Source organism: Fusarium graminearum, chromosome 2 (genome assembly GCF_000240135.3).
Source record: "Fusarium graminearum PH-1 chromosome 2, whole genome shotgun sequence".
Classification (NCBI taxonomy): Eukaryota; Fungi; Ascomycota; class Sordariomycetes; order Hypocreales; family Nectriaceae; genus Fusarium; species Fusarium graminearum.
Window position 1 is genome coordinate 4,385,823 of NC_026475.1, and position 24,546 is coordinate 4,410,368.

Consider the following 24,546-nt stretch of genomic DNA (forward strand, 5'->3'; position numbering starts at 1 on the left):
GGCCTATTCCTTGTAAGCCCCTTCTTTCTTCTGGTGGATTTCTTCGTTCTTCAGAGGTACCATCCGGGGGGCTCCGCCGGCCCTTCGGAGACCCTGCACGAGAGCGAGTTCGACAGCAACGCGAGTGGAAGAAAATGGTAGATAATTTTGAATATAGATAGGATGCAGGAATAAACCTGTAGATGTCGATGCTGTGCTGATAAAGGTGGGAGGTTTTCAAATGTTTCGGTTTGAAGAGTTAAGTGGTTCACAGTCGAATAATTTACAGCTGATTGATTCACAGTCGAGCCTGCATATGAGGCCCCGGGCCGTTTTTGAATATAACGGAAAGTGCCAAAAATGATCTGAATAAGGTACTAAAAATGAGATTTAGGCACCTATTATCATATCTGAGATCCAGATATATCCTATACTAGTACTTATCTCGGTGGCATTTTTGGCACCTTCCGCTATATATAAAAACAGGGGTCTCCTGCGTAGGAGTGATTCATAGCCGAGTAATTTACAGTGTAATTCACAGTCAAGTGATTCATAATCGATCCTACCTAAAGCTTAGTTAGGGGCCAACTTTTCTACTACCTTAGTACCGAGACGATAAAAGATATTACCTGCGAGTTCGTAGAATGGAAAACACGAATGCAGGTGTTAGAATAGTTTCAGGATTCTATACATGCCAACAGCAATGATGAGATCCTTTTTCTGGCGTATGTGATCACGTATTATCGTGTGGGTTTACAGACTTTTCCAAAATTCGCAGTAGCAGCATTATCTATTGTGAGTATAGTAAACAGCAAGGCAAACAAAAATACCTCGGAGCCCGTTTGATTTCTTTTCCACACCCAAGGCATCCCCAATCCCAGAAACCGGTCAGTAAAGCAGAATCTTCCAACCTTTAATGATTGCTATGTTTAGTAACATGAAAATCACCATCACTAGCTCTTCTCCTCAAGTGCTCAGACGACCTCCTGTACCATTTTGCCGGGCTGAAGTTTTGGAGGACCAAAAACCTGACCAGCTGGGCTATCAAGCATCTCTTCAGTCACTGCTACCCGCACGCCGCTCTTGTTGCTGACCCATCGAATGAAAACAGGATCTGGTCTGTTGGATTCTTCGCCTGAAGCACCGGCAGCTTTGCGGTTGACCTTGGGGGCCTGTTTCTTGAGCAACTTGTTGATAGTTTCCATCTATAGAGCAATGTCAGCTTTCACTCTCGTTTCTCTTGCAGCACAAGTTGGATGTACCTTGACTTCCTCGTTTCGCTTTTCACTCAAGTTACGTCGACGACGGGCCATTTCTTGACGGCGCATAGACAGCTCTTCAGCTGTGAAAACCTTTTTGGCTTGAACCTCTGTAAATAGTGATCAGTTTTGTCCCCGTACAGATCGTCGACTTCCTTACCGTCGGAAAGCTTCATATACTGATGCTCCTTCTCATCTTCGAAACGAGCTCGTTGACGCTTTGTCATCTTTGTGAGGTCGATGGACTCGTCTGGGTTGCCATCGTCGTCTTCGTCGTCGTCATCCTCACCTCCTTCGCCCTCGTCGTCTTCCTCATCTTCGTCTTCATCCTCGTCCTCGTCAATTTCTGGGCCAGCAACCTCAATTTCTTCCCCTTCGGCGTCCTCGTCGCCATCGTCGGCCATAGTCTCGTCGCCAAAACCCATAGTTTCATCGCCCATATCGCTATCCGGATCACTGAGCTCGTCGTCATCGTCATCGTCATCATCCTGGATGATCTTGGTGGCTGCTATCCTTGGTGCTGGCTTTGATCGGGCTGGTTTGGATACAGTGATGGTTGGGGGAGCCAAGTCCATTTCAACGTCACCTTCAGCATCAACATCCATGTCATCGTCATCATCTTCCTCCACCTCGATTTCGGCTTCTTCCTCTTCCTCCTCGTCTTCGTCAGGACTTGAGTCAACAATGTAGCTCTTCTTGGCTCCCCTGTTCCGTTTTCCTGATACAATCTCGCCACCCTCAAAGCCGCGATCTCCTCGTGTGGCTTGTCGCAATTTGTTGGATGGAAGCTTCACGGTCAAACTCAAATGGCGGTCACCTCCTGTTGAGGAATGGTCATCTCTTGAGACAGACACGCCTGAGGCGCGACCGGATCGTCGTGAAGACATGCTTCTTTCACTTCTTTCTGGAGAGTCAGCCAATCTGGCATGAACAGAAATGGTTTCATTCGCCTTGGCGGCGGCCGAGCGACGCGGACGAGTGCTCATGATATCAGATGGTCGCGCTCGCGACTGAGGATAAGTACGGAGTGAAAGGTTAAAGAGTAGAGGAATGAGGGTTGTGTTGTTGGTGTGTCAAAAAGAAAATGCCGAGGATCCCAGACTTCCGGAACGAATAAATGCAAGTGAATGAAGTGAAGCGAAAATGTGTAAGCTGTCACACAGCAAGGTAAAGTGATTGGAGAGGTAAGTTTGAACAAGGTCTTTTGGCGGCAAGGCTGAATGAAATAAGCTCAAGTCGTTGGGGTTGGAGGAAATGATTGGTAGGTCAAGACACGGTCGCGGCAAGACAAAGATGGGCAAGGGCAAGTGCAGCGCTGATATTGGTGGCAACTGCCGTGTCTAAAGTTGAATAGATGGATGTTTTGTTCGTGGCGAGCAATCGACTTTACGACCCTTCATTGGTGACAGGCAGCTTAAGGGGAGGAGTTGCAGGATGCAAGGCTGAAGTCATCGGTAGACGACCAATTAATCTGACCTGGCTTATGATATGTCATGCCAAGCGAAAGTCAAGCCGCCAACCTTGGGCTGATTGCCTACAATAGTTAAGGCGGGCAGACAGGACAGATCCTATACGTGAGACCTCTCGCTTGTGAATCAGGGATTCGTACGACCGAACAGACTAGATGCACGTGGCTATCTAGCGATCATCGGTCCAGAACCAAGCAAGAAATAATAGTCACAGCCGCCAAGCTACCTATATAAAAGGGGAAGTAGGCGAAAGGGGAGACGTTTGCATGCAAATGAATGTGATGAGTAACATCGGGACTGGGCTGGGCTAGAGATGACGATAATGGTGTTGTGTTCTGTTGTGCTGTGCTGTGATGTGCTGAATGATGCAATCAAACAAATAAGGGGAGACAAAACTAAAAGGAAATCCTACACAACTCACATCTTACAAAGAGGTCGATTGCCTCTGTCACACGGGCGTTAATAACGTTTGTTTTTCTCAATTGCTGCTTAAAAAGCAAAAGTTTGCAAATTCGCTTTCGTTTATCGCTTTTCCTCTGAGAAAGAGCGAGCGCAATCCTTATCGCAAAGGCAAAAGAGCTCTCCAGTTCGTTAGCTGGCCGACACTGAACTCCCGTCAACTGTGATGGTCAGGATAAGTCTCGTAGGACGAGCGCCGTTACACGCTGTTGATATGACCACTGACAGTTCTGGTGATCGGATTGTCCGGCGCGCGTTGGAATTGGCTGATAGGATAGGAGACGATGGCGCAGAGTTTCTGGCGCAGAGGCTTGATCGCGCGTCTCCAGCGTTTTTGATGGAGCTACAGGAACGATCCTTGGTGCTGGCCTTTTTTTATGAGGATTCTAGACGTTCAACCGGGGTTTTGGGAGTTATAGGCGGTTGTCATTTGAGATATTGTCTGGAATTGATGTTCTCAAGTGAATGCGCGTTCGAGCCATGCTACCGTTAACTATCGAGTTGGTCCAACTGACCGTCTAACTTCCGCTATGGGTCACAGTAATAAACGGACTATGACCGTTCCCGATCAGAACCCAAGGTGTGTTGTCTCCCCACAACAACCCCGGACCCAGACAGCGGTCGTCTACTCCACCGTTTATCGGTAGGAGTACCGAGGCATGTGTCTGCACCTCGGAGACGGCGTCGATAAACCGCCTTCCCTCTCAACTTAATCCCAATTTCCCCCAACCTTGTTCGACTTTCAGCCGTTTCTACTCACTCGTGCGACTTTATTCAAGATGGGCGACTCAGATTCCAATCCCACTATCCCAAGCTGGCAGAAGGCACAGTCAGACGAAACCGATAGTCAAACAACCGAGCCGGTGTCAACGCCGTCCACGAGCGCATCAACATCAGAAGTCGATGCGCCGGCAGCCGGTGCTACAGCAGAGGAGACAGCGCAACCAGAAAACACGCCTGACGATCAACCAGACGATCAAGAAAAACTCGAAGTTGCGCGACGCTTCCTCGAGAGCGATGCTGTGCGCGACGCGCCTTATGAGAAAAAGGTTGAGTTCCTAAAGTCAAAAGGAATCGACGAAGCAGAAATACAGGCGCTTCTAGGCCCAGACGACACCACAACACAAAACGAGGTATGTGCCTGTTCGAATTGATACAAATTCAAGTACTAACAGCCATAGTCATCCACCAGTTCAGAAGCGACCAGCTCCAATGCGCCAACACCTACCGAAACTCTTCCCCCATCACCAGCGTCCCAACCAACACCCGACCGCCCTCCAATCGTAACATACCCCGAATTCCTCGCCAAATCTCCCCGTCCTCCTCCTCTTGTCACGAAAGAGCGTCTTTTCAACGCCCTCTATGCCGTGACCGGCCTCTCTACTCTTGTCTACGGCACAAGTCGCTACGTCATCCGGCCCATGGTTGACAGCCAGGCCGAAGCCCGTACAGAGTTCCACGACCTAACCTCCAAGAAACTCGACGCGCTGGTTGCAAAGCTCGAAAAGACTGTCTCCGAGGTCCCACCAAAGAAGCCTATCGCCACGGCTGAGGAGGAGAGCGATGCGGAAGACCCGACAGAGATGTTCCATCGAGACATGGGCACGCAGACCACATTCCCCATAAGCTCCGTGACAGCCCTTAAAGGCTCTGCCGGTCGCGAGTCGCCTGCCAGGCACAACACTAACCAGATCGCTAGTCTCAATAAGACTCTTTCTGGATTAAAGGACGAGTATCGTTTTCAGAGCGAGGGAATGGATAAGATTAAAAGTGCTGTCGACGTGTTGCGGGATGATCTCGACACCTTGACCTATACTTCCTACCCTGAACAGAGCAATGGTTATGACCTGTATGGCCGCTCGCGCAAGCCTGAGCCTGACGATGAGATTCGCAAGGTAAGGGATAGCATCCGACGTGTCAAGGGTGTCTTGCTCAGCACGAGAAACTTCCCTACTTCGGCGCGATGAGTTATGACTGTTGAATTTATCAATGCATGTAGCAAAGCTTCCTAATACCTGTAATGCATCTCTCTTTAGGTGAATCCTAACGGAGACGTCTCAAATATATCTTCGTACATGACCCAGCCAATATACCCATGCGCATTCATCCTGGTATCAAACACATAATCCTGTAACTCCAACCATCGTGTCTCATCTGACATCACGTCGAACCTCCTTAGGGTCCTCGATCTTGTACTTTGCAAAGACCTCCTCCCACGTCATAAAATTTATGTGCTCGAACCCACTGCCTTCCTCAAACTGGCGCCTGTACCATTGCATTGTTGGTTCAAACCGGTACTCTAAAGCGCCTTTCGGAGCCCCACGAACCTTTTCATACATGCAAGATTGAAAGAACCTGTTTTTGCAGGCCATTTTCCCGTTCGGCTTCATCGCTCGAGGGGGGTCAAATACTATTTTTGACACTTCATCTACCGTGTCAGTGTCAGTCGCTTCCGGTGCAGTATCGACGTCCATTGGTTCCGGGGAAGGAGACCGTGTTCGCGGCTGGAAAGGCGCATGTCCTCTCTGAACCCATTTCCACCCCTTGTTCCACATGGCAGGCACCGGTATGGGAACGTTATTCCTCCAATCCAGCAACAACCTCTCCAAATTTTGGAGTGTGGTATCAAGAGGATCGACCGAGGATGACCGGTCAGTATCCCACCCTCCGATCCAGATGCGGTTGAGCGGCAACATGTCGTGCTCTCTACGAAGTTTTTGTATCATTATCCGCTGTGCTTCGATGAGATCTCCCTCATACATATCTGTATCATCGTGAAATGCTCTCTTTGCAAGAGGGTCCCAGATGATAAGCTCTGCCTCCTTCCAATGGAGCATTTGGAGGTTCATGGGCCTGTATACAACAAACCACGGCCGTCGCTTTCTTCCGACATCTCTCAGTGCTCCACCACGACTCGACTTCTCCGCCACCGTGTAACACAATACCACAACGGTCTTAGCAGTACGGCGTGCTATCTTATCTTTAAACTGTTGAATGCAGTCGCTGTAAGTTCCAAAGTCGTCGGGATGCACGCCGGACGCCGCTTCGTCCCAGCAGCTAACAGGCCGTGTGTAAATTGCCAAATTGTATTGTTTCCGATTTCGATTAGATAACCTGTTCAAATAGTTTTCTAACGACACGCTAGTGTCATCAGGAACCATTTGGAATCTATGTTGCGCTTCTGATTCAAATAGCAGTGCTTCGATTCGCTCGACGTCTTGTAACGAGCTGGAAGTAATAAAATCAGGCCTGGTGGTGCAGTACGTAAGTCTCCCAACATTCGTCGTGCTGGACCCAATAACAGTGAACCTCCGGTATCGATCCAGATTTATGACAGACCACCAACCGAACCAATTGACCAGACTCTGCTCGTCATTCCTGTCGATCAATTCTGGACCCAGGATGATTCCGGGCTGCTCTTCACTTGACATGTCTTGAAGATTTCGAACGCATTCTTTGACCTTGTATAGCCCTTCAACTTCTTTAGTAAACCGTTCTTTTTGATCATCCCGAAGCCGGTTGGTCAAACGCGACCAGGCCTTCTCTTTCTCAGCAGCTATCTCGAGAAGCCAGTCATCAAAGCCAGCGCAAACGACAAGTGAAAAGTGACTGCGAGCATTCTTCCAGGCCTTGTAAAACCACTTGAAGAAATTCCAAATTTGTTGTGGCTGTGAAATGATAAAGCTAGGTGTGACCAGTATCGCGGCCCTTCTCTCTCCACCGAGAGGCTGCAATGTCACGTCTCCGGCTCTACATGGCTGCGCGAGTGAGGGATATAAGGGTGAAGGTTGCAGAGATTTCGAAAAGAGTACGAAATTGAACTTGCTCGATGGGTAGAGCAACTTGTTGACGTGGGGAAACAATCGAATAGACCAAATCGCTTCCTCGTGGATGATGACCACCCCATTCTCTTGCCGCACAAATTTCTGCCAATCTCCAGGGATGGATGAATAAAAGATCCTACACTTAGGATTACAGTTTCGGATCCATCTGTCCAGAAACTGAGCGTCTTGAACGGTGTTACCTGGAAACGCAAGAAAGAACATGTGCTTGCCGGGGGGCTTCACGAGGGCTTCCTCTGTCAATAGCTGCTCATACCGAAACCCTAGCATGCGTTCAAAGACCGTCAATGTCATTTTTGGCAGTAGCTTTCCAGTATCGAGGCCCTCTGGGAGTATGACTGGAGCGAGCGAGCGGGTGGTAAAGTGAGGAGCTGGTCGAAATAGATAGTACTGTAGTGAAGGGGGTTCGACAGTTGCGGCCGTCTGGGCCTGTGCTTGTGCTTGTGCTTGTGCTTGCGGCTGCATATGTACAAGTATGCATAAATCATGTCGGTATAGGAGAGCACCCAGTGATCTGACCCGAAGCCAGTTTGCAACAGCATCCAGTCCAGTTCCGCCATCATCGCTTACCACCAGGCCATTGCCCAACTTGTCGGCAACCAGGAATTTCTCCTGGGACAGGAAATCCTGAGCCATGCAAGTGTGTGAGAATATCAATGTGGGCATATTCTCAAATATCGCAGGCCAAGATAGTTCGTTCTGAGGCTCACGTCTCTGGAAGATCACTGGAATGATTTCCCGGGTGCCTGGACCAAATTGTACGTCTATGCTGATCGTTCTATTCGAAGGATTTGCATCCCGTTGATCAACATAATCGTTCCCACGAGTCCGATCGTTTAGTACTTTGAGCTGAGTTGTGGAGGCCTTTGGCTGAATCGTTGGGGCTGGAGAAGGGTCTTCGGCAGGCAGTGTATCAATATCCCATTCTTCTTTCATAACCCATGGAGCCTCTGGAGGAACAGTATCCTCACGTAAGAAGAGACTACGTTCCCTGTCAGACCCTGTCCGTTCTTGGAAAGTTATCTTTTCGACCGTCCCCCAGCTAATAGAGTTCTTGGGCTTGGTCTGTGACTTCTGACCGGGGGCTTGAAGTGAACCGGCATGTTGGCAAACACGTTTGGCGCTATCGCCTGCTGGGCTATCGTTTGTACTGGCTCCAAGATTTGGGATGTTCGGTGCCTCTACATTCCGCTCTGCTGGGTTCAAGGAAATGAGGTTGGAGGGCATCATTAGTGGGGCAGCACTGTCTCGATCGCGGCCTGCCTTTTCGACAAGCCTTTTTTGATGATAGTTGAAAAATTTGGGTATTTTCGTTGGATCTTTTACGGCTTCGGCAAGAGTCGTGCGCCGTTTTCTTTCTTTTCCTCCCGCAAATACATTGCCAGTAAAGGCTTGCGTGGTTTGAGTCTTGCGAGCTGTTAGTTGCCCCCTGCCTGTTCCAGCGTCGGTACGTTTGGTCAATGCAGGGCGGCCGAATTTTGCAAGAATATGGCTCTTTGGTACTGGGTTTTTAGTCAACGGCTTATTTGCTGGATAGCCGTCGTTTGGACGTTCCCGTGCCACTTGCGTATGACTGTGACTGGTCGACGAAGCGGTGGAATCTACCCGAGCAAGGGGAAACTTGGAGGCAGATAATGTACTGTTACGACGGCTGGTACTAGGCGAGCGATCTTCGCTTGGGTTGGCGCCTGAGAGTTTCCGTTTTTCAGACAAGGGGCGAAGAGGTTGTCCCACTCCAGCATCCGAATCGCCGTCTGCAACGGATGGACTTGATACTGCAGAGGCACTGAAGTCCGGTCCATCTGGAAATCCGTTGACCCATTCCAATGACCCGCTCATGTACTGGAATGAATGGGGCTTCTCTCCTCGAAGCATTCGTCGTCGGTTTCTCTTGTCGTGGCGGGCGCGCTTTTCGGCGTAAGAAGCCTTCCAAGCTTTCTTCCACTCTCGGATTTTTTGATAAAGGTCATAACCTGGCTGTGCCTTTGTTTCCTCCCACTCCTCGATGATTATGTCGTTCAGATTCTCTCGGGGTTCCCAGGTGGCTTCGGACAAATCATAGCCTTCCCACTCAATCAGGTACCGTAAGCTCCCTTCAACTTCCCATGCCGCTAGAACAGCAGAGACGTTGAATGGCTCCTCCGAATCATGTTCGGTGTTGATTGTTGACGCTATGGATTCGTCGTCAGAATCCTTCATGACGATATCATCGTCAAATGGTAACTCTTCCATAGCTGGATGATTGATTCCATACGCCAAACGCGCGCGACATGGATGATACCCAGGTGTGCATCCGCTTGGTGAACCACAATCGATCCAACTATGTTGTCACTCGCCTGTAATGGTGTTAGCTGTGATGAGATGTGGAGGATCTGAGGATGCTCACTCAGTAGGTAGACAGGGACGATATTTAGAGCGACAGTAAGCGACAGTGAGGGCAGTGAATCACGGTAGGCTCTTTTTTTCTCTTCAGTGTCCGGCTCAAATAGTATTATTCTCTCTCGTAATTAAAAGTAGTATGGAATGGTGAATTTCCGATCAACAAAATCCGCGGTCTTGATCCCCACTGGTAGATTCTCTGGTCTGTTTGGCGCGTGTTTGGCGGAAACGAAACGAGAGTAGCTATCCGCGAAAGCACGTGAGTGACGCCAACGTGAATGGTCGATGTTGCCTACAGCACCTACCCTAGGCACAGTTTAGCATCATTTAACACCTGTTGGAGATATTCTGTAATGAACGACAAGCAACATGAGGTCCCCTTACGTATCCACTTCCTGTGACACTCAGGCCATAGGTTTCGTGAAATTAATTGAGTCATGCTGTGTTGTCGTGCAGCTTTTGGCCGGTTTGCTCCATTGCCTGAACGCAAGTATTGGACGGACCTTTGACACAAGTAATTGTCATTTCACACCTCCTAGACCTCCACGGCTTTGTTGTAATTGATAGCAGAGGAGATATAAGATATGATTAGTTTAATCAACATGAACAAGTCCAACTAACGTTCAAGATCATTCTCCATTCACTCTCAAGCCATAAACAGTCAGGTCTCTTGTTGTAGTAATCTTCAGAGGCTGAACTAACCTATGCCTAAAGTATCAACGCCGTCATCCTTGCATTTTTAAGCTTTGGAACATTCTTACTGGCGTATAATCCATCATTGACTATGGAATAAATGCTTGCCGATACATTTACCTGTTTGAAAACGAGGATTGCCGTGTAAACGGTTTGGACGCCGACACTATTTTGTTCCAATGATTTCAAGACCCGTTTACGTGCATGGGAAAGAAAAAAACTCGCCTAATCACAAATTTACAGCATGCTCAATCTCAACAAAGTACCTACCTTGTCAATATCATGATATCCATGGTTGGTTGAGATGATGCAGTTGGCTATTAAGCGATTGTGACTCTATCAAAGGGTTGCGTTGGTCAGAAAGAGGTACAGGACGTGCGTATGTGGCCCTGAGCATGTGCATTAAGAGCAGAACATTATGATATGCTAATGCAACCAAGCAAAAGCAGATGGATGGATGTCTGGCCTGGGTAGGTAAGTAGCTGCAAGCGGTCAGTGATCAGCTCTCAGAGACATGCCTAGCCAGCCCAAACAAAGCACAATCAATGGATACAGCTTTCAAATACATCATGCCATCACTACCTACCTATTAGATAGTCGACACCTTTTATTTTAGCACATGTCCGGATTCGGTTGCTGACTTAGTGTTGTACCCATGACTTGGAACTTCTCTTTGTCGTTGCCTACTAGTAACTTTTCCAAAGCCACCCTAGCTTTAAATCAGGAACCGAGCAAAGCACAGGCAGCCGTTTTTATGGACAGGTTGCATTCCCTCGAATTTAATAATATTGGGACCTCGTAGTCCTGTTCGCAGCATTAGATTAGCTATCTGGCCTTAGTGGGTGCCACCGCTGGGTACCGACCTCCTAATACTGACCTCCACTCCACTAACAAAGAGCCGGCGCTTGATCGGGCCCCCCTACCCCCCCTAGACAGAGGCAGAGGCACAACAGTACTGGGCTGACTACCTAGCTGGCTGGCTGGTCTTCCAGGCTTTTACCCCTCGGCACGGGGATTGGAGGTAAAGGTACAAACAACCGCCTATCGCCAGAGCCGCGCATTCTCTCCCTCTCCACATCCCACACCTCAACGACGTCGACTTGTCTTTCTCGTAGCGCACTCACTTTCACCTTCATCACCTCCATCCTCGAACTCGACCCGAATCAAATCCCATCTCAAGCTACAATACCGCAGCCATGGCCAACGACGAGTATGATGTACGTCTCGCCTCCCTCCCTGCCTTACCTAGGTAGCCCTTATGTCCCGCCAGTTGCTGACCAGTGGGCCCCTTTGCAGTTCCTCTTCAAAGGTGCCGTCATTCCTACCTTGCCAGCATATGCCTGGCCCGAAGCTTGCGATTGCTTGTTGCTGACAGCGTGAACCTACAGTTGTCTTGATCGGAGACTCTGGTGTCGGAAAGTCCAACCTTCTCAGTCGATTCACCCGTAACGAGTTCAACCTCGACTCCAAGTCGACCATCGGCGTCGAGTTCGCCACTAGATCAATCCAGGTCGACTCCAAGACGATCAAGGCCCAGATCTGGGATACCGCTGGACAAGAGCGATACCGCGCCATTACTTCCGCTTACTATCGAGGTGCCGTCGGCGCTCTCCTCGTCTACGATATCAGCAAGCACCAGACCTACGAGAACGTCACACGATGGCTCAAGGAGCTGCGAGATCACGCTGATGCCAATATTGTCATCATGCTGGTCGGAAACAAGAGCGATTTGCGACACCTGAGAGCTGTTCCCACCGAGGAGGCCAAGTCTTTTGCTAGTAGGCATCACCTGGAACAAATTTGACAAGATAAAGGGGAGACGGTTTAATTGACACATGTGTAGGCGAGAACCACCTGTCCTTCATCGAGACGTCCGCCCTCGATGCCAGCAACGTCGAACTTGCATTCCAGAACATTTTGACTGGTTCGTTACTTCTAGCCTTTCCCCGATGGTACCTCTACTCGAAAACTAACAATTGACTCAGAAATTTATCGCATTGTTTCTAGCAAGGCCCTCGACAGCGGCGATAGCGCCCAGGCCACCATAGGCGCGGGCACTAACATTTCGCTCAGCAAGCCCGCCGATGACGATGCTGCAAAGGGTGGAAAGTGCTGTTAAATTCTTTGCGGAACCGTTTGCAGACTGATATAGGGCTCTGGGGGTTTGGGATACCTGGCGTCTCGTTTGTCCCCGAAAATGCTCCTCGCCAAACGAGAGTGGAGGAGGCGAGGAATCGTGATACGTCTTTTTTTGATATCAGGAGGCGCGGTTACTTCGGCTTTCCTTTGTTCTTATTTTCTTGTCATGATGGTTGTCTTGGGGTTGATGCGTCCAACGATCGCTGCGATATGGTCATCTTAACGTAGCTGAATGAATTCTTTATAATGTTCGCCCTGGCTGCACGACACAGCAACACTTTTGGCCCTGCCCGAGTCAGACGCCACAATCTCTTAACGCCTCCACGTCATGCTGATCAGGTCGGATGCGAGCTCGCGATTCAACATCGAATGGATTGACTTGTTAGTGCTTGGCTCGTTCTCAGGGTCCATCCTGTGTCAACAGCGGGGCAATCTTGTCACATGCTGGTCAATATAGACATTGGTCCTTGCTGTTTAATAGAGTGTATATGTGATTCTTAAAATTCGCTTGTGCCATGCAGATCTACATAGCATTCTTGATCCGTAACCGCAAGCTTTGAGAGTGCTTCCATCTTGCCGAGTGCACGTGTGCTGCTGCGTATCCCTCCAAACCCCCCCTGGCTAGGTTTTGTTTCGACTTTTGTCAAGGATCCAGGACTGTCTGGGCTGGATTTGGGCGGTGTCGCGGCCCCACCCCATATACCCCCACTTTCTCTTATCGCCGGCTCTGGGTCCTTATCGAATCTTGGCCGACCAATTTTTTTTTTTGGAAAATTGCCCGCCGCGTCGCAAAGCCTTATCCAGTAAAACATCACCAGGTCTACGACAGCTTTTTTCGACAACCAACATCAATCGCAAAGTCGAAAAGCATTCAAAATGGCTGCCGTATACAAGTCTATCTCCAAGACTAGCGCTCCCAAGGCTGAAGCCTCCAGCAATGGCATCAAGAAGAACAAGCAGCGGGTTTTGATCCTTTCCTCCAGAGGTGTCACTTACCGGTAAGGATCTAACAGGTTGCGGATCTGAAGCGCATCCCACTGACACTGCGATTGAAATATAGACACCGCCATCTTCTCAATGATATTGCGTCGATGCTCCCTCACAGCCGAAAGGACGCAAAGTTCGACTCCAAGACTAAGCTCTATGAACTGAACGAGCTTGCCGAGCTTTACAACTGCAACAATGTCCTGTTTTTTGAGGCAAGGAAGGGAAAGGATCTTTATGTCTGGCTCAGCAAGGTTCCCAATGGACCTACCATCAAGTTCCACCTCCAGAACTGTAAGGGACAAGCGCAACACAAGAATTATCAGCCGCTAACAAAGAACAGTGCACACAATGGAGGAACTTCACTTCACCGGCAACTGCCTCAAGGGCTCGCGACCTGTACTCTCCTTCGACGGCGCTTTTGACAAGCAGCCCCATCTGCGACTGATCAAGGAGCTCTTCCTTCACACCTTTGGAGTACCCCAGGGTGCCAGAAAATCCAAGCCATTTATCGATCACGTTATGGGATTTAGCTTTGTCGATGGCAAGATCTGGGTTCGCAACTACCAGGTCAACGAGGTCGAGGCGGAAGCAAAGGGGGAAGAGGAAGAGGATGAGGATTCCAAGTCCAAGTCTCGATCCGGAAAGCCAGACACCGATATCAACCTTGTCGAGATCGGTCCCCGATTCGTCCTGACACCCATTGTGATTCAGGAGGGCTCTTTCGGCGGTCCCATCATTTACGAGAACAAGGAGTTCGTGTCACCCAACCAGGTCCGCGCCGACCTCCGAAGGACGAAGGCTTCACGACACAACGCCCGCACCGAGCAACAAGTCGAGAGACGGGTCAGGAAGGGCGATCTGGGATTGCGATCTGCTGGTGGCCAGCGTCCTGCTAAGAGCGAGCTGGATACCAAGATGCTGTTTGCCTAGACTATTTGATACCTGTCGATAATATTTACTGGCTTGTTCTATTGGGTCTGTAAACACCGGGACGGGGTGTTGGAGTTATAGGTTATACTGCGCTGCTATTTGCCAAAAGAATTTACAATTCAGTTTACTTACATCAATCAGACCGTCGATTCTATCCTCCCTTGCCTCCCTTCTATTATTGATGCAATGTACCTGGTAGATCGCATTATCAATTAACCCGCTCGGCGAAAGTCCGGCTGTTTCCTATCTGTGCTACGCGACCTGTCTCACCAGTATTATATATATGTACTGGACCCCATTAACATCTCATCCTTCTATTCTCAATGCTCTGGTCAATATGCAGATGAGCTTTGTTTTTCAACACAGCCATGAGATATTCATCAATTCATAAGTTGATGCCTGAGTGCATCCGTACTGTTGTCACAAGCCCCAACGCTGGGGTGGCTGGACAATAAGCCCCATATCATTGACGCTTTGAGTGACTCAACCGTGAAGTCCCGCGAAGCTACATAGAGTCAAACCGCTCTTATTTCAGTATTCATCAGATTCAATCGCAAGCTGGAGATCCGCCTCAAAAGATTCCCTCAAGTCGATTTCTTGAAGAACCACCAAATATACAGTCTGTGCCCAGATGCCCTTCCCCCAATCAACATAATGCGAAGCCTATCAGGTCAGTTATTCGCTGTATCGCCAGTTGCCTCGTTACCTATATTCTGACCAATTATTAGTAGACGTTAGATCGTTTCATTTGCTTCTCTGTTAAGTTGCTGTATTGGTCCCATTACAGACGACACATCATCCTTGTTTATACTATTGGGATAATTGTCTCCTCATTTCTGGCTCTCTTTCCAACTTTCGAAATATCATCTCAAACACATACAAAAACATTTCATCCCAAGACATCAAATCAACCATATACTGCACCCGTGGATCATCAGGGTCAGAAGGTTTAGCTGCCAAAGCGGAAAGGACGAAATCAGCGAGTCAGTTTATGCCACCTGAGAGCAGACTCGTAGATCATCTATATCTGTACTCTAAAGCTTAGAGACTTACTTTTCTGTTACCGTCCAGGTGGGTTGCAATAAAACCAATACTAATTTAGTGGCTGACATAAATATTAGATCACTATTAGTGTATGTATGGCCTAAGAGTGGACTAATGATTTCGTCTATATGGCTTCAAGTCCCTATTTTTTAGCAACCCGCCTGCCGTCCAGGGAAATGGTGTTCAAGATGTCAGAAACTCCCTCACTCACCGAGCTTCCTAACGAAATCCTCCTGGATATATACCAGCAGCTGGACTTAGATGGCGTTTTTAACCTCTGCGCTACCCACAGCACATTTCATGAACTATTTAGCAAGAAAAAGTCTTCAATACTACTCCCTGTTCTTATTCGGGAGTTCAGTCCTTTTGACGAACTTCTCCAAATCTATACAGCCTCAATTGAAGACCTGGACTGTCGCAGTGGCCAGTATGCGCCGCGCAAAGTCATATTCAAGCGGTTCCTCGGAGACTCTGGAACAGTCCTAGCCCCACGCAAACCCGTCGTGGCGGATGATGCTTTGAACGGGTTTATCACTCTCGATAAGCCTGGAAAGCCTACTGTACCTCAAAACCAGCCTCTCAAAACGGTTGTTCTGACAGAGAATGACTTGAAGCCGCTTCTTGGCTGCTGCTCACTCGTGCTGAAGTGGCAAGCTAGGTTTCCGCAGATGAGATGGTATCACGAACCTGAGAACTGTCGACACCTTCGAGAGCACGAAGCAGATAGATTTCGAAGGGCCATGTATCGATGGTGGCTCTACGGCTTCTATTTTCACGGAGAGTTTCCTCGCCCCCGTATCGGTCTTCCCGAACCAGGTGTGGATGATGTGCGACTCAGTCAACTTCGATTGTATTCCACAAGTGAGCTCATAGAGCTCATGGACTTAGTCGAAACTATGAAAGATGTTGTCTTACACTATCTCTGTCCTCGGCTTGACCCTGGCCAAGATGAATATGTAAGTTTATAGAAATACGATCCTGCAGCACATACTGACGTTAATCACAGGAGGGATGCGACTCTTATCTGTATGATGTTGTTGACCGACCCGACTCACTTGTGAGAGGCTGGCGAGACCAGAGTCGATGGGGCCGGATTGTAAAGACGTACTGCAAACTTGGCCCTAAAGACCTCATGCATTTGTTCGAGAACATCTACAGCTACCCGCGGAAACGCCTTATCACAGAAGCTCGTTCTCTGCAACCGAACCTCACTTTTGATCAAGAATCTATCTCTGTATCCACCCAATGTGTCTTGGATGAGAGACAGTGGTCATTGAATATGCCGACTCTGCCCTTGGACGGACTAGGAGGTGTGTTGGATTGGGATGATGAACGTGATGCAGAGCGTGTCAAGTTCGGGAGCGATGCCAGCCCCGACGGGACGTTACCAGGGGGAGCGCGGATGTTACGATCATGGTCTCACTACTCGCCCCGAGGAGATGATGGATCACACCTGGATGATATTCAGCGACATCCTTGGGTTGAAGGTAGATACATGGTATCATTTGCTTAGGAACTTCAGCAACCGCCTAGCGGGTAGCAGAAAAGTTGGCCTCCTAAGTCTTAGGGTATAAAAATAAGTAGTCTAAGAAGTTTAGCCTAAGTGGCATAAGCTGCCCTAATAATTTTGTCTCTTATGCTCCAAGTGGTCAATTTGTCTAATACCCTGACTCCGCCCAGATGCAGAGATAGTTAAGCTTAGAGGGAGGACTGTGCTATGTTTTCATCCCGTATCAATGTTCTTTTGTGAGTCTCAACACTTTAGTATGACAATAGACAAATAGTAGTAGTAGTAGTAGTAGTAGAATACTCATTCAAATAAGTGAAGTCACTATAACTAATGCTCCAAACGGTAGTAGTGAGTGATTCACTACCTATCAAGTGAGTGATTCACTTAGTTAGTAGGTATACAAATTCACATCGAACCGAATTAACTTGAACAAACCGATTGAGCCTCTAATGGAAGAAACAAGAATAGAAAACAATCAGAATTCATATAGATATTTCCAATTTATTTTTATATGAACGTCCGCGTCCAGAGTATGCTCCAAGTCTTGGAGCGTACCAAGGTAGGGAGCGTGTTGTAGAGTTCAGTGACCGATAGCGCCTGAAACCAATGGAGCCCAGGGCAGCGCGTGCCAAAATCGGCTTTCACCTTTGACCTCCACTGCTGAGCCTCACCTCTCCTTTGATTCTCATCCACCTAATCTCAAAGTTAATGTCAACCACCACAACAATAGCTACGCGCGCATCCTCCCCCCACCTTTCAGTGTTGGCTTTGACATGTATCTCAACGTCTGAAAGCGCTTCTGATTTATACTGCCTCTGTTTATGAGCTTGTCGCGCCGATTGCGATCGCGCCATCTTTAGCAGGGGTAAGTGAGTGCCTGTTGTGTTGTGTTATGTTTTGTTTGCTTTGTTTTAGCAACACCATGTTCTGTATGACTTTACATTATCGTTGTTTGTCCGAACTGGTTATTCTGAAGGAGGCCTGAATCAGTTTATTGTCATGGATCTGATTCACAAAAAAACTTTGATCATCTGAAAGAAGACAATAAATATCGAGAAATGAATGGTCTTGGTTCACGGAGCTTGCTTCGCTAACATGAGTCCCTTGCCCTCTTCTTCCTTTCCCCTCCACCTGTTCATCCTGCCACCGTTCACTCATTTATTTACACTCTCTTATCATCTTGGCTCAATAAACTAACAGAAACATAGGCACTTCTGCTGATCGCAACGTTGACTAAGTGCCAGTTTGAGTCGTCCTACCGGATTTACAACTCCTGGGGTCATTAGACCTTCAGTGAGAATACCATAATTGCCTAGCATGGAACCAAATGCTACAGATATCGTCGATCATCCTATGAAGGATCTGGATGCGCCAAATGGATCCTACCAAACACGCAACACCAGTATTGATGATGACGATACAGCTTCCGAGGACCCTTATGAGGCGGACGTGGATCCTGAACCTCAAGACATCACTTTCGATCAGATGAGACGAAGAGGCCTATTACCGACAGGATGCTGTTATGATGATAGAATGAAGCTGCATATGAATGCTGATTTCTCGCCCAACACGCACCATCCAGAAGACCCTCGTCGCATCCATGAGATTTTCAAGGCTTTCAAGAAAGTTGGCCTCGTCTACACTGGCCCCGAAGCAGAGCTGCCGAGGATCATGAGAGAGTGTCCAACACGCTACATGTGGCGCATACCTGCTCGGGCCGCTACTCGAGAGGAAATCTGCCTGGCTCATTCCCCGGAGCACTTTGACTGGGTGGAGCGTTTGGACAAGATGAGCACCGCAGAACTGCGCGATCTAACGAAGCAATACGACCAGGGACGAGAGTCCCTTTACGTCGGCAGTATGTCGTATCCAGCCGCACTTCTTTCGGCCGGAGGAGCTATCGAAACCTGCAAGAATGTTGTGATCGGGCAAGTCAAGAATGCGTTTGCTGTGATTCGACCACCCGGTCATCACGCCGAGTGGGATGGGCCTATGGGTTTTTGCTTTTTCAACAACGTCCCTGTAGCAGTTAGGGTCTGCCAACAAGACTACCCAAAGATCTGTCGCAAAGTCCTCATCCTGGATTGGGACGTTCACCACGGAAACGGCGTGCAGAACATATTTTACAACGATCCCAATGTTCTATACATCTCCCTCCACGTCTATCAAAACGGCATCTTCTATCCTGGTAAACCTCCCAACTCCATGACCCCAGATGGAGGCATCGAGCACTGCGGCAGCGAGGCTGGTCTTGGCAAGAACATCAACATTGGATGGCATGATCAAGGTATGGGTGATGGCGAATACATGGCCGCATTCCAAAAGATCATCATGCCTATCGCCAAAGAGTTCGATCCAGACCTTGTGGTTATTTCTGCAGGCTTTGATGCCGCTGATGGTGACGAGCTCGGAGGCTGCTTTGTCTCTCCCGCTTGTTACGCTCACATGACACACATGCTGATGTCCTTGGCGGATGGCAAGGTTGCTGTGTGTCTGGAGGGCGGCTACAACCTCAAGGCCATTTCTGTGTCTGCGGTTGCTGTTGCGAAGACTCTAATGGGTGAGCCTCCGCCTCGATTGGAGCTACCCAAGATCAACAAAGAAGCGGCGCGAATCCTTGCCAAGGTCCAGTCGCTCCAAGCCCCCTATTGGGAATGTATGCGACCAGGAGTTGTCAATGTTCCTGAGATACAATCACTCAACTCCTCCCGGCTACACGATGTGATCAGAAATGCCCAGAGACAAGTGCTGCAGACAAAGCACAACATGATACCTCTGTACATCCAACGCGAGAACCTGTACAAGTCATACGAGAACCAGGTACTAGTGACACCAGGTCTCCACGAAGCGAAGAAGATTCTCATCATTATTCACGATCCGTAAGTTGCTAATCTGCCCGGTGCAGCGTTGTTTATGACCTCTAAATTTGTCTAGGCCTCAGCTTTTGGCGCAGCCAGATGTGATAGATTCGACTCTCGACCCGCATAATGCTTGGGTTGTAAGTATACACGCAGTCTGCCTGGTTGACTTAGCTAATTTTTGTAGGTTGATGGTGTGACGGACTACATCGACTGGGCCATTGATCAGAAGTTTGGTGTTATGGACATCAACATCCCTGCTTATGTCACTCACGACGAGGTATTTACCTAGTTCTAAAGATTGCCTTGATTGCGTTTCTCACTGCATATAGGACTCGGACGCCCATATTCCTAGCTTCAAAGAGCAGGCTCTGACGGAACAAATCCAAACGCTTGTTTGCTATTTGTGGGACAATCACCTACAGCTTTACGACGCTGATGACATCTTCATTATGGGTGTCGGAAACGCCTATCTTGGTGTGAAGGTTCTCTTGATCAACCGAGGTGAGATAAACTATTATTCTATGGAGGACGACGAGTTAACAGTAACTAGATTGCAAGTCGAGAATAACGGGCGTTGTCAACTTTGCCAATGGGACTCTCCGACCAATTAAGTCAGATATCGACACGGACCTATCCTCGTGGTACAAAGAAAACTCTCGAGTCTTTATCGCGGGAGATCATGCTTGCTGGGCTGACGCTAGCTTAACGAAAAAAGTTAATAAACGACGATTCGGGTCTGTCGTGCGCAGTCCCATGTTTGGCCTGAACAAAATGATGGCACATCATGCAAAAGAGGCACGGGAGTGGATTCTAGAAAGACTAGAAGGAGGGTCGGATGCAGACATGACAACCGAAGAGAAGTAATAGTATGAGGAAGACGGTGTGTTGGGTTATAGGGAGGATCCTATATGACTTTGTATAGGGGTATCTCTCTGCTGCTGCACGTTATGACGAGTACTAAGTGAGTGAGTGGGCAGGCAGTAGGCAGGCAGTGGGCAGTGAATGGAGATGAAGGAGTTTGTCCTTTCTATACTATATACCTCTAGGTAGCTTCATACCAGCAACTTATCAACTTCTTCTATTTATACATTAAATGAAGTCTAAAGATATTGTTGCTTTATACGGTTGTGATATAGTAGTTATTGCTTACCTAGTTCTGGAATGAGGTATGTGTATTCTTATAGATGAGAGAGAAGCCTTTCTGCCGAAGCCAATTATATAACCGATAAATTGATTTGTTAATATCGATATTACCGACTACTAATACAATGCTATTGTTACTATCTACCTACTAAAGTACGGATAGGTGCCTTCAACCTGAACCTTGGAGGAGTGGAATACAGTGCGGTGCAGTAATAGCACGGTACTTATCGGGCTGTTTATCGGCGACCCGGACATCGGCATGCGAAATCTCCGACCTCCCTGCTCCATCGAAGCCCAGTTAATCGTTGGGAATCTCCCGACTTGCGACTTGCAACGACGCGTGCTTGCGCTTTTGTAAAGGCACAGCACAACATACCAGGATAAACTCTGCGGACCTTTCTCCCGTTAGGTGAAGAAAACAATGGATCGCGATCGAGGTCGAAGGTAAGCTTTGAAATGCTTTTCTTGCCCCTTGTTATTATCACCACCATCACGACCCGTACCTTTTTTGCGACATGCCGGTTACTTCGACATTCGACTCGATCCTGGGGCGGTCATTACCCTCAACGCGACTTGCATCATGCGATTCGAACGAAGCGATCTTCGCGCTATGCCTCCCAAACCCGACTCAAGATTTCAAGGAGGGAAGAATGTCGAAGAAAGACATGGTTTGGATATGAATATCGTTGCGAATCCGACAAAGACCGACCTGATCATCGAGTCATCGATCGTTTGTCTACCATACACAAGGACAGAAAAACGGGATGGGGACTCTCGGCGCATACCTGGGAAGCATTGAGCTTGGAACGAACGCCTTGGTAGCTCAGCAGCCGCAACAAGGAGAATTTCTTTTGTTAGCGCCAAGCCTGGAAGTCGAAATCGCCAGGCCTTGCAATGCACAGCGCTAAAGAAATGACGAATGCTGAGCATGTTTGTGGGCTTGCGGAAGGAGGCGACGTCATGCTCCTTGGTACTGCGACTGGCTTGGGCCGACTGAAGGACCCCAATACCACGAAAAGAATCGCAATAGACGGGCATAGGCGCTTTGATCAAAAGCCCAAAAAGTACTCGACGACTGGATCGGTCCGCGAATCGTATCTTGATTTCTGGCAATGACAAGCCTCTTCCTATTATCGGTTTACTGCTTGGTTGGAAATGTACAAGCACCGCAAATTAGCGTTTAACACAACCATGGTCCTCAGCCTACCACCCCATTATTTTTTGCTATTCCAGCGTTCTTTTCTTTTCGCATTCTCATCCATTCAAGGATTTTTTTTCAATGGCTAATCTTTGCAGGTTTGATGACGGTGAAGTCGTTAGATACGGTGCCGGCGAGTCATGGAGACCTACACCTCGTGATCGATCACCTAGGCGGGTTAGAAGTCCTGCTAGAGAAAGGGTTAGAAGCCCAGTCAGAGATCGACCAAGGAGCCCGCGACCTAGAAGTCCGCGCCCCCGGAGCCCAATCCCCGCTGGATCCGATAGTTATGTACCCGGAAGATACCCACCACGTCGTAGGTCGAGAAGTGGTGGAGGCGATCGTTATCGGAGGGAACGATCAAGAGCAGAGCGAGAGAGCCCACGCCGAAGAGAGCGTAGTAGGTCTATGCGGCGGCCATCTCCTCGACGTAGTCTGTCACGGAGACCGTCGCCTCCACCACCACGTGGCGGCGGGGACCGGTACGAGCGCCCCAGGTCGCCAGCCCCTGTTAGAGAATGGGAACGCGATCGTGAGAGAGTAGTCAGAGACCGGGAATGGGACCGCGATCGAGTACGTGATAGGGGACGTGACTTCGAACGACGGGATGATAGGTAAGAGCCCCCTATGCCTGCATACACAGCCTGGGACTAACTGACAGAAGACGACGATCTAGGTCTCCATTTGGTGTGATACGCCGGGATAGAAGCCCCCCCGTGAGATCACCTGTTACTGGGCCTCGAGGTGGTTCATACAGACCGCGTTCTCGATCTATGAGTAGGCGCGGTAACGACCGATACCAGTCATACAGACGTGTTAGCCCCCCTAGAGAATCTGGAATCTCATCTGCGATCACTTCACAGTCGGTATCTGGAAGATCGTCGCCTCGGCCAAGCTCTGTGAGAGCTCGTTCACCGCTTCAGTCTCGAGAACAGTCTCCTCATCATACTATGCTTGGAGCAGCACCGCTTAGAGAGGCCCCAAGACCTGCCTCCTACGACACAAATGCCCATGCCCCGGTGCGCTCGCCACCACGAGGACCTGCAGCTTTGAGAGCACCTCCAACTGGCCCTGCAGCAAATAGGAATACTGCGCCTCCAGTGGCTTCACCAGCTCCTCCCCCTCCAGCTCGGATTCAAACCCCTACCGCCCCTCCACAGCGCTCAGATACCACAAGCCCAACCATTCCACCAGCTGGTCCGAGAGGTTATGTGCCCCCGGCCAGAGGTGGTTTTGCCCCGCGTGGAGGACGCGGCGGTTGGAATCAACCACCGACGAGACAGTTCTCTGGGCCTTCTCCCACACCATCGACACCGAATGGACCCTCGGCCATTCCCACAGGTCCGCGAGTCGCTCCATCGAATGTTCCCTTGTCCTCAACACCAACACAGTCTCGGCCATTTAACCCTCCGACCGGACCATCGGCCCAACATGCCGGCGGTGCACGGCAAACTTTGGCACAATCTATGCTTGCGACCCTTCCTCCAATTATCCCAGGTGGCAAGCTGGACCCTTCGATGACACCCATCTCCATGGGCGTGACTCGGGAACTTGAGCCACATTACCGGAAATTGAAAGATGAGGAGGAGAAGGTTAGAGATGAGCTGCACGTCAAACAGGAGCGACTACGAAAGAGTATCTACACGTGGAATAGGCTTGAACGTGACTCGCGGGCTTGGGAGATGCGAAGTGACTTGAGCGAGAAGAGCATGAAAAATCTTGCAGGTGAAGGTATGGGAGGTGCCGCATTCTGATGAATGAGTGAGTGCGAAGGTACTCTATAACGGTAATGCATATTTCTTGATTTGGCGCAAGCGGTGCAGAGTAATGACTTGTGCTTGGTATAGATTAGTTATGGATACCAGGGAGTGCAGTTTAAGGATGCAAAAGTCAGGTTTCCTTTGCAGTAATCATGAGGATGTCTAGAGTCCATTCAGCTAGGATGGCTACATGGAATAAATGCATGTCTCGTATGAGACTTTTATGTAATCATTACTAGCCACATCAGTCGTGCTCAGTTAAGTGTCTTGAGCAAGCACCATGATAATACCTACCTAGGTACCTAGTGGGTAGCAGAAAAGTTGACCTCTTCAGTCTTGGTGTATAAAAATAAATAGCCTAAAGGTATAATCTAAGTAGCATAAACTGACCTACTGATTTCGTCTCTTATGCTTCCAGCGGCCATTTTTTCTAATACCCTGAGGCCTACCTACCCAACAAGTGAGTAGCCAGGGGAGGCTAGCGAAAAGGTCGGGACATGAAATGATAGTCGTAAATGAAGATGTTAGTTGCGTGATGGATGATCATGCCTGATGTATTTTGCACCCCAACTATTCTCTACATTGTGTTTTTTCCTGCTGAGAGACATGAGTGACTCACTGACCTCTGACACACTCGATCAAGTTGCAACATGGTGTTTCGAGCATTACTGCTAGGACTAGCAAACTCTGAATCCGTTTCCCAGATTTATCGGAATACAAGTCTTGGCTATTAATTTATGCTCCCAGCCCTAAAAAATGCATCTATTATTGCTTTATGCCGTACTTAGTGGGGATATAATCCTTCCCTGCTTACCAGTGTCATGATGACAACCACAACTAGAGCACATAATCTCCATGAGGTCCAGCAACCACAGCAAGTCACTAACTCAAGAA

General features: G+C 48.8%; 9 protein-coding genes across 9 annotated transcripts; 7 read left to right on the top strand and 2 right to left on the bottom strand.

Annotated features, from left to right (window-relative positions):
• Positions 1 to 950: 950 nt before the first annotated feature.
• Positions 951 to 2,390, bottom strand: FGSG_04330 (uncharacterized protein). The gene is made up of 3 exons (XM_011322981.1): positions 1,399 to 2,390; positions 1,242 to 1,348; positions 951 to 1,184 (listed from the first exon to the last, which is right to left on the bottom strand). The coding sequence occupies exons 1-3, from the start codon at positions 2,222 to 2,224 to the stop codon at positions 954 to 956; spliced, it is 1,164 nt and encodes a 387-aa protein (XP_011321283.1). The 5' UTR covers positions 2,225 to 2,390; the 3' UTR covers positions 951 to 953.
• A 942-nt stretch (positions 2,391 to 3,332) lies between these two features.
• FGSG_12274 (uncharacterized protein) lies at positions 3,333 to 3,659 on the top strand (the record flags this gene model as incomplete). Its single annotated transcript, XM_011322982.1, has 1 exon — positions 3,333 to 3,659. The coding sequence occupies one exon, from the start codon at positions 3,333 to 3,335 to the stop codon at positions 3,657 to 3,659; it is 327 nt and encodes a 108-aa protein (XP_011321284.1).
• Positions 3,660 to 3,945: 286 nt separating this feature from the next.
• Positions 3,946 to 5,133, top strand: FGSG_04329 (uncharacterized protein; the record flags this gene model as incomplete). The annotated part of the gene is made up of 2 exons (XM_011322983.1): positions 3,946 to 4,299; positions 4,348 to 5,133. 2 exons carry the CDS (start codon positions 3,946 to 3,948, stop codon positions 5,131 to 5,133), a joined length of 1,140 nt encoding a protein of 379 aa, XP_011321285.1.
• Positions 5,134 to 5,316: 183 nt separating this feature from the next.
• Positions 5,317 to 10,373, bottom strand: FGSG_04328 (uncharacterized protein; the record flags this gene model as incomplete). Its single annotated transcript, XM_011322984.1, has 7 exons — positions 5,317 to 7,467; positions 7,579 to 9,242; position 9,693; positions 10,009 to 10,089; positions 10,149 to 10,169; positions 10,201 to 10,246; positions 10,351 to 10,373. 7 exons carry the CDS (start codon positions 10,371 to 10,373, stop codon positions 5,317 to 5,319), a joined length of 3,987 nt encoding a protein of 1,328 aa, XP_011321286.1.
• Positions 10,374 to 11,164: 791 nt separating this feature from the next.
• On the top strand, positions 11,165 to 12,626 carry FGSG_04327 (GTP-binding protein ypt3). Its single transcript, XM_011322985.1, has 5 exons — positions 11,165 to 11,297; positions 11,377 to 11,389; positions 11,469 to 11,858; positions 11,924 to 12,004; positions 12,066 to 12,626. The coding sequence occupies exons 1-5, from the start codon at positions 11,277 to 11,279 to the stop codon at positions 12,197 to 12,199; spliced, it is 639 nt and encodes a 212-aa protein (XP_011321287.1). The 5' UTR covers positions 11,165 to 11,276; the 3' UTR covers positions 12,200 to 12,626.
• Positions 12,627 to 13,007: 381 nt separating this feature from the next.
• Positions 13,008 to 14,325, top strand: FGSG_04326 (ribosome biogenesis protein BRX1). Its single transcript, XM_011322986.1, has 3 exons — positions 13,008 to 13,217; positions 13,280 to 13,497; positions 13,547 to 14,325. Exons 1-3 carry the CDS (start codon positions 13,096 to 13,098, stop codon positions 14,134 to 14,136), a joined length of 930 nt encoding a protein of 309 aa, XP_011321288.1. The 5' UTR covers positions 13,008 to 13,095; the 3' UTR covers positions 14,137 to 14,325.
• A 1,043-nt stretch (positions 14,326 to 15,368) lies between these two features.
• On the top strand, positions 15,369 to 16,693 carry FGSG_04325 (uncharacterized protein; the record flags this gene model as incomplete). Its single annotated transcript, XM_011322987.1, has 2 exons — positions 15,369 to 16,136; positions 16,187 to 16,693. The coding sequence occupies 2 exons, from the start codon at positions 15,369 to 15,371 to the stop codon at positions 16,691 to 16,693; spliced, it is 1,275 nt and encodes a 424-aa protein (XP_011321289.1).
• Positions 16,694 to 18,026: 1,333 nt separating this feature from the next.
• On the top strand, positions 18,027 to 20,436 carry FGSG_04324 (histone deacetylase). The gene is made up of 5 exons (XM_011322988.1): positions 18,027 to 19,569; positions 19,625 to 19,688; positions 19,736 to 19,828; positions 19,881 to 20,033; positions 20,110 to 20,436. The coding sequence occupies exons 1-5, from the start codon at positions 18,044 to 18,046 to the stop codon at positions 20,413 to 20,415; spliced, it is 2,142 nt and encodes a 713-aa protein (XP_011321290.1). The 5' UTR covers positions 18,027 to 18,043; the 3' UTR covers positions 20,416 to 20,436.
• A 1,537-nt stretch (positions 20,437 to 21,973) lies between these two features.
• FGSG_04323 (uncharacterized protein) lies at positions 21,974 to 23,646 on the top strand (the record flags this gene model as incomplete). The annotated part of the gene is made up of 2 exons (XM_011322989.1): positions 21,974 to 22,465; positions 22,507 to 23,646. The coding sequence occupies 2 exons, from the start codon at positions 21,974 to 21,976 to the stop codon at positions 23,644 to 23,646; spliced, it is 1,632 nt and encodes a 543-aa protein (XP_011321291.1).
• Between the last annotated feature and the right edge of the window lie 900 nt (positions 23,647 to 24,546).